Source organism: Trifolium pratense, linkage group LG3, assembly GCF_020283565.1.
Source record: "Trifolium pratense cultivar HEN17-A07 linkage group LG3, ARS_RC_1.1, whole genome shotgun sequence".
NCBI lineage: Eukaryota > Viridiplantae > Streptophyta > Magnoliopsida > Fabales > Fabaceae > Trifolium > Trifolium pratense.
The window spans coordinates 40,791,394-40,800,771 of NC_060061.1; the positions used below are offsets into that span (position 1 = coordinate 40,791,394).

Below are 9,378 nucleotides of genomic sequence, written 5' to 3' on the forward strand. Positions count from 1 at the left end.
TATAAATTTTATAAAATCCACCGTTGGATTGAAAGTTTATATCATATAGATTATTTATGTAAAACTTCAGACAAATTCAAAATCATTTAATATGTTGAGATACATTAAAATTAACGGTTTGTGTCTTTTTTTATATGTCGTTAATCTTTATGTTCTCGTCAATCTAGGAGTTATGTAATCAATCTCACATAGCAATTTGTTTGAGTTTCACCCAATTGAAGAGTGAGTGTTAAACAGAGATTGTTCTATCTTTTATTCATGTGTAATTATATTGAATATCAATTCAATGAATTTTAGTGAGTGTTCTTAGCATTCTCTTGGTAAAAATACAGAACCAATTTTAAATCATAAAATACCAAAATTCACTTGTGTTAGCATCTCAAGGATTCAACAAGAAAATTTTCTCCTCTAACAATAAGATAAAAGGAAAAATACACTCACTTCCCCTATACTTTAGCTATATGTAACAAACACTCCCTCTACTTTTTCATTAGACACAAACCTCCCCGGCTGTTAGTGTACCGTCAAGTTGCCGTCAAAACAAATAAAAATTCATTTAGGCATGCCTCTTCTCTTTGTTTTCCTCTTTTCAATCTCCTCCAAATAAAAACTACACCCATAGGAGCATATCACTGAAGCTTTTTCAGTAATCATTGTCCTTTTCAATTCTTCTCCTACAAACACAACATCCGTGTTTCTTAATAAGTTGGTTACAATAATTTGTTAGTTAGTTACAACCAATTTGTGAAGTTCGTTGTTTTATGCGTGAGTGACTTGGCTTACAAGTCATTAGCATAGATAGTATAAATAAAGACCGATTGTACTATTATATTGACACATTAGTGGATGAATAAATTTTTTTACTTTTGCATTCAATAATCTTCTTCATTCTTTTATCATCCATCGTTTTCTGGTTTTTGCCTTGTCTTGCTTGCTAGCAAGCCTGTGCGCACTGCCAAGCCTGCAGAGCCTGTCGTGCCTGCATAGGCCTGCTTGTGCAAGAACTTGCCAAGCCTCAACTATCCGCTGCGCCAACATTTGGTACATTGACTTATTTATTTATTTATTGGCAGAAATTGATTTATTTATTATTTATTATTTGCAACATGTGAAAAAGAACCAAAGCCGTATTTTATAGCACATTTTTAAATAACCTTTACGATAGTAAAAGAAATAAAGTCACATCATGCTAACTAAAAGATCACGGTCAATAGAAAGAATGCACAAGTAACAGCCTTTGGCTAGTTCCCTAGTTATAATAGACATCTATCTACTATCAATTTAAGAAAAAAAATACCAGCAAAAATTCACAATTGCCTTTTTTAGTTTGACCACTAACTCAACAATATTTTTAAGGACAACTTACTATATAAAATATTGCGATCAGTTTTTAACAAACTGAAATAAAAGTTTTTAAAATATTCAACTTCATGATCATAAATTTACATTGATCAAGAAAAGTTTCTAAGATTTGAGATATAGGTGCCGTAAAATTCCTATAAATGATGAAAACGTATGAAATGAGATATAGTTGTTGTAGAATTCCTATAAATGATGAAAACGTGGCATGCCTGGCAATATAATAAAAAAGTCTTAGAATTTTTTTTGATGTGTGGTTTTTATAGAGTTTTCAACAAACTAAAATAAAAGTTTCTACATTCAACTTCATGATCACAAATTTACATTGATCAAGAAAAGCTTCTAAGACTTGATATAGGTGTTGTAGAATTCCTATAAATGATGAAAACGTGAGAAATGAGATATAGGTGTTGTAGAATTTCTATAAATGATGAAAACGTGGCATGCCTGACAATATAATAAAAGATTCTTAATTTTTTTTGATGTGTGGCTTTTATAGGTTAATTAATGCTTATAATATCTCAAAAAAAATAATTATACGGCATCATTTAAATAAATGCATGTGTTAAAAAGTTTTATTCTGTTGTTGGATTTAAATTTTCTATCTTAAGTAATTTACAAAATTTTAAAATAACTATTATATATAGGATAAACTGATAACTTTTTTTAAAAAAGTATGAGTTTTGTTGTCGCTGATAAATATTTAAAATAAATATTATACAATATATCAATTGATAATTTTTTAAAATTTGCTATCATACATGGAAAATTTTGTCGCTGATAAAAAATCTAAAATAAATACTATACATGAGACAAAGTGATAAGATTTTCAAGTACCTAACTAGTTTAAAGACTCATGTATTTGCACACGGGTTCATTGACTTTTATTTGATATATAAGTTTGTCATTATATTAAGGTAGAAAATTTATTTATAATTAAATATTTAAAAAATTATTATATAATATTATATTGTTAAAATATAAGTGAAATTATTGTGTTTTTTCTTGTAAATTTATTTATTCAATTTTTTATGTTTTAATTATAAATAATAGTCCCGTATATATTTTTAATAAAAAATTATAAATTTTATTAGGAATATTTAGGGTAATTTAGTAAGTTTGATACTAATTAATTTTATTATTGGTCGGTATTTGATAGTAATATTATTTATGTTTTTTTCTTTTTTGTGTGAAAAATATTGTTTATGTTTTTATTTTATTTTATGAAGTATTGTTTCTTTTATTAATTACGTATTTCTATATTCTTTTTTTTTTGTTTAAAACATTTCTATATTCTTTTCTTTATGTGGTTTCTTCTTATTTTGTCTATAATTTTTTTTATTGACTAAATTTTTATAATGTTTTATATTGTTCAATGTTGATAATCTCTAGACAAAATCCATTTAGAATATGAATTTCTTAAGTATAAATTAATATAAAAATATGACATGACAATGAATTTTATTTAGGTACTAGTATCCAATAATATAAATTGGGTATAGCAATTTTCACCTTTTCTATATTAGGTTGTTCCACACACTCATCCGAAAACATATTTATTTTCAATATGTATTTTTCTCCTGCAACCTCTTATCCCTTCCATCTAGCGTGACGAGTATTACTTTTTGATTAACCCGTATAATATAACTAATCTTATGTGGCCACTGACATATTTCCTCTGTCCTAAAATATAAGTAAAAAGCGATCAATAAAAATGAATGTATCTGAACTAAATTTTAAATCAAATTCATCAAATTTTGTTGACCACTTTTTGCTTATATTTTAGGACGGAGGAGTATGTTACGATAGTTGTGAGAACAAATTTAAGAAACTTTTTTAATTTAAATAAATTTTTAGTCTCTATGAATATAAGTCTTGAAAATTGCTTGCTAAAAGGAAATACATCATCCATTTCCTATTAACAATATCCACGCCTATACTTGCTGCAATACTAACCAGTAAAAAGGAATCAACATAACAAAGATTGAACTTCCAAACAAATAATAATGCCATCCTTTCAAAAAGTAAGCAGCTTCCTATACAAAAACAAACACGTGCAGCTTAGAGATTATATATGCAGACGAACCAGTCGCTCCAAAGACGAAGACAAAGTGCAACCTCCTTAAACATGGCTATTTAGGATCTCGCGTGAATTCGGGCAAACAAAGACGAAGCCGCATCCGACCCGAACTCGGCGAGGAAGGACCTTATGAGATACAACCAAGAGCAACAAAAAATCAGGAGGACAACACGCAGTTCTTCGGCAATGAAACAGACAGGACCTGCACCAAGGTTTTAAATTGCGGTTGCGGTCGTGGATGCGGTTGCGGTTGCAGGTATTGCGATTGCGGCTAATGCGGACACTGCGATGTAATTGCGGCCGTTGCGGCGTGAAATAATTTTTTATCCGCACAAACACAGAAAAAATACTATAATTATTGTAATTCCTTATATATCTTTTACTTATAATTCTATATAAATTTTAATTCATTTTTAAGTCATCGAGACATAAGAAGACAGAAACTCTAAAACGAAAGGACATAAAGGAAAAAATAAAGGTGAGATTCTCTCAATTTTTACGAAAAGGAATATTGGATTGAACCGTTGCGGCCGTTGCAGTCAAAACTCCGTTGTGTTGCGGTAAAATGTTGTTGCGTTGCGGTTGCGTTGCGGCATCACGTGTGATTTGAGTTCACACCGCAATTGCGGTCCGATGCGGTTGCAGTGCCTACCGCATCCGCAATATTGCGGCCGCATCAGGTGATGCGGTCCGCAATTTAAAACCTTGACCTGCACACAAAACTGAGAACAAAAAACCAGCATAGCAGCAAACAGAATCACACAATTAAATGCAGACAAAGCCACACACAAAACACAATGGATTTGTGCGCCACAAACAAAGGTCACATGAAAATCCTTTCGAGTGAGTTCTAAGAATTCTCCAAGACAGCTTCAAACAATTTTTCCCAATCATATCCAATTTGGTTAAAAATCATGTCATTTCTTGTTTTCCACATAAGCGTGATCGTAGAGAACCAAATCACACCTATAGAATTATAATTATTAATTAAATTTTATGAATTTTTTTGGTGTATACTCGTATGGGTGTGTATGCAACTTGAGAGATTAAGAGAGTAATGAGATGTGGTATATAGAAAGAGAGATATAGAAATAAAACATAATGTTAAATGAATATAATTAAGCACATATGGATGCACAACCAAACAGCAGCGGACCTAGGGTGGGCTGAGGTGGGCCGCGGCCCACCCCCAAAAATAATTTTTTTTATATATAGAGTATTAATTTAAATGTATTATTAATGATTTTAAGTCACCCGGTATATATATGTACAAATATTAATATAAATATTAATTTCGAGTATATTATTGATGATTATAAGTAATTCGGTACACATATTAGTTCAAGTATTAGTGTAAATGTTAGTTCATAATTAATTGAATTTATAAGGCAAAATTACACTACAAGTTCTTTATCTTATTTTTCTGTAACACTTTGGTCCTTTATCTTTTTTTTGTAACACTTTGGTCCTTTATCTTTTATTTGTAACACTTTAGTCCTTTATTTTTTTTATTTGTAACATTTTAGTCCCTTTTTTTTAACAGTTTGGTCATTTATCTTGTTTTATTTGTAACACTTTGGTCCTTTATTTTTTATAAATAAATAAGATACGGATCAAATTGTTACAAAAAAAATAAAGAACCAAAGTGTTACAAAAAAATAAGATAAAGGATCTGTAGTGTAATTTTGCCAATTTATAATAATAGATAAAATTAGCAGTTGAACTAGCGTATATAAATATGAAATGACATAAAAAATATGTTTAATTAATATTAAATTTTTCAAGTCCCATATTTTCACATTTGTTGCAATTTTAGTCCTATCTCAATATTTTATTATTATTATTTTGCTGTAAAATTAGCGAATTTTAATGGCAAAAAATTGTGAATTTTGGTCTCAAATTTGATATTTCATCTTTAGTTTCAATGTTGGAGACAATAAATCACCTTTATAGCCAAAAATCACAATTTTTAGAGTAAAAATATAGTTTGTTGGTACCAAAATAGTAACATGTGAAAATAGAAGATCAAAAAATTAAATTTGAAAATAGATTGACTATTTTTCGGCCCACCCACGATATTTTTTCTAGTTCCGCCACTGCAACCAAACAATTGGGGCAGCTGCCTCCACTATTCTTTTACAAATACTCATTTTGCTTATAATTGGATACACTTAATACTTTTTCTCCAATAAATTTTGTGAACATCCAATATATATTATAGTGTTAAAAATAAAATAAAACATTTCACATCACTTTTTTTTAATCCAAATCATACGATTCTATAAAAATATGAAATTTGTATAGAAAATTATAATTTATATATGTTAATTCTTAATTTAATTTTTTTAAGAAAACAGATCTCCTTAATTATTTTATTTACTTTTTTGTGTTAACCTTTCAATTTTCAGAAAAATGAGTCTGATTATATAGAGTTTGACCGGTTGATAAATAAAATATGTTTAAAAATTCTTCTTTTTAGGATGAACTCAATGTTCTTATGTACAATTCGTCTTTAGATTAAGCTAATTAACTATCTTAGTTCAATCACATATATAATGTCTTCAATTTTTTAATATTCAATTGCATAGTTCTTGTAATATCTCATTATTGGTTAATAATATTGTCATTATTTTATCATTTATAAATTTATTTAATTTTTCAATAAATATTTATTATATATTTTGACCCTATGACTCAAAAAATTGCTGGATCCGTCTCTGAGTCTAAGAGAACGAAGAGTGTTCAAATATCATATAGTTATAAATTTTAATATTCTACCTAAAAAAAATAATTAATAGTCCACACCCCTAAACTAAGGTTCTGGCTCTGCCATGGGAGGACTTACCCTATATATTGTGATATATTTTTTAAAAAACTATATTTGTTTGGTAATTTAATTAAGCGTTAAATAAGTTTTTGGTCCCTCAAATTAAGCGTTGAATTTTATTTTTAGTCTCTATAAAATTTTTCACCAACTTTTGGTCCCTCAAATATTTTCTATCACAACTTTTGGTCCCTACTTTTAATCATACTCTTGTGTACTTTCACATTTTTGAATAATGTTTTGCATTCATTTTTATAATATTATAATAACATCTCCCATAAAATTTATAATTTTTTAACATAAAATGAATTATTTAAGAATTCTTATGTAGAAAAAACTAAAAAATTCAAATTTAATTCATCTCTTAATAAAAAAATTGAAACTTTTGCAAGAGATATTCCTATAATGTACTAAACTTGAACGCGAAAAAAATTTAAAATGATATACATGAGTTGACTGAAAAGTAGGGACTAAAAATCATGACAGAAAATACTTCAAGAACCAAAAGTTGCTAAATTTTTTTTATAGAAATTAAATATTTATAGGAACGAAAAACATATTTAACCTTATAATTAAAAAACTATACTATTTAGTAAAAGAAAATAGCTAAGGCTCTATCACCTTGTAATTAAGAATATTAACACTATAAATAGCAAACCAATCCTATTATTCTCTCATCCCACAAACAACAACAAATTTCAAAAGATGAAAATGATTCACATTATTCTTCACCTTTTTGTTCTTCTCTTATCATATACTATTACCTCCCAATCACATACTACTTCTTCTGTCAATGATTTCTGTGTAGCAAACTTGTCATTTCCAAACACTCCTTTAGGCTATCCATGCAAATCACCATTACATGTAACAGTGAATGATTTTGTATTCTCCGAATTTGTAGCTGGAAACACAAAAAACCCTTTTAATGTTGGATTAACCACTGCATCAGTGAATAATTTACCAGGTCTCAATGGACTTGGTATATCTGCATCAAGAATAGATATTGGTATAAATGGATCAGTACCAATGCACTTTCATCCTGATGCAACTGAATTATTCATTATCGTTCAAGGTCGAATTACTGCTGGATTTATCACACCAAAAAAAGTTTATGTTAAAACTCTTATTCCTGGTGATGTTATTGTTTTTCCAAAAGGACTTGTGCATTTTCAGGTGAATTCTGGTACTGGAAAAGCTATTGCTTTTGCTGCTTTAACTAGCTCAAATCCTAGCATGGATGTAATTGATGAGGTGCTATTTGGTAATAACTTATCAACTTTCATGATTGAAAAAACTACTCTTCTTGATCCTTCTCAAATTGAGGAACTTAAGGCTCAGTTTGGTCTTTGATTCTTCTCAAATTGTGAAACTTAAGGCTCAGTTTGGTGGCAGTGGCTTATGAATCATCCACTTCTATGTTTGTTGTAAATTAAATAAGTTGTGTCAACAATAAAACCTATGTGTGTGTGTGTGCTTTGTTTTTATGTCAAAATTTTTATTTTCAGTAATGTAAGTGGATGATATATCATACATATAGTTATTAATTTATTATCTAATCTCAATGGTTTTTACCAATTATTTAAATTTTAGATTTTTTATATTATGCCTAACTCATTTTAAGAAAATTGAATTTTAAGGTGTAGGTGTACCATGATTTTAAATTACAGTCCATATATGTATTTGAGGATGCATTATTGTTGATGCGGTGTGATTCCCAATCACGTGTACACCTATCAAAAATCGCACTAGACAATTTCGCTCATATTCGTTCAAATATTTTCACCAAAAATTAATAATTAGGAGTGACATGCATTACAATAGAGGTGGATAAATTATATATTTTTTTTATAACAAAAATTTAGGGTGAGGCCAAGGTGCCCCAGTCCAAGATAAGGAAGACCTTAGGGCTCTTAGAGAGCTTACAAAGGTAATTACATTTATCTCACTTTAAGAGCACTAGTGGGGCTCGAACCCGAGATCTCCCGAATCCAAAATCTGTCTTTTTATCGTTAGACCAAACTCTTAGAGTGATAAATTATACTTTAATGGTATGAATTTGAACCCTACAATATTGTTCCCAAGAGTGAAATTGCCATTTCGCCTCCAAAAAGTGTTCAAGCGTGTTCTCTTTGTAAAATTTTGAACATTACTTTTTATTCTTCTTTATTAGGGAATTGGATTTCTAACTGCGTTTTTTTTATAAGCAAAGAATGAATTATAAGGAGTATAAGGGGTACTCAACCCTTACAATTCTAAAAGAAGTTATTAGATGCTAAATATGCAAGATAATAGATCTTTACACCAATCTGAAAATACAATAGAAGACTTAGAAGCTATTCTACCAACAAACCAAAATCAAGAGATATAAATAATTTGATCCACTAAGGATTGCAAGTTAATGACATCTCCTCTAAACATTATATTATTACGGGCTCGCCATAAGCTTCATGTGGTTGCCAACCAAATTACATGTCGAGCTTTTGCATATGACTTATTCTTCACAAAAGCACCAAAGGAGATAAAGTGCTTCCAACAAACTTCAAAGGGGATAAAGTCCACATTCAGCCAGTCGAAAATTCTCTTCCAAATTTGTTGCGAAGAAGAACAATTGAAAAACACATGGTCAATATATCTTCCTCTTCTCTGAAGCAAAAAGCACAACACAACTCACGCAGATTAACAATAACACATTTTTTCGCCAACGCCATACGAGTTGGTAGTCTAGTTAATAATCTCCATTCAAATATACTCACTTTAGATGACATGTCATTTGTCCATAATTGATTCGAAGCTTCCACCACGTTCTCTTCAGTTGCCAAAGTAACAACACGAGATAGTAAGAACACGTACGTCGAATGGACTGAGAACTGACCGGTTTGATGTATGTTCCATCTAACGCTATCTTTGTCATTCGGGTAAGGAAAAATCCTGTCAACAAAGTGTCTAACTCTTGCGCTAATTCCTCCTCAGCTGCAGATAAGACCGAATTCCATTCAATCTTCCACACCCAAGTGTGATCTTGCCACATACCACTAGCACCTACCACTAGCACCTACCACTATATTTGGATACAATGCTCTATTGAACAAAATAGAGAATAAGCTCTTAAAACAAA

General features: G+C 29.7%; 1 protein-coding gene across 1 annotated transcript; it reads left to right on the forward strand.

Moving 5' to 3' along the window:
• Window positions 1-6,899: 6,899 nt before the first annotated feature.
• Window positions 6,900-7,882, forward strand: LOC123916647 (auxin-binding protein ABP19b-like). The gene has a single exon (XM_045968163.1). The coding sequence runs from the start codon at window positions 6,969-6,971 to the stop codon at window positions 7,611-7,613; it is 645 nt and encodes a 214-aa protein (XP_045824119.1). The 5' UTR covers window positions 6,900-6,968; the 3' UTR covers window positions 7,614-7,882.
• The last annotated feature ends 1,496 nt before the right edge of the window (window positions 7,883-9,378 follow it).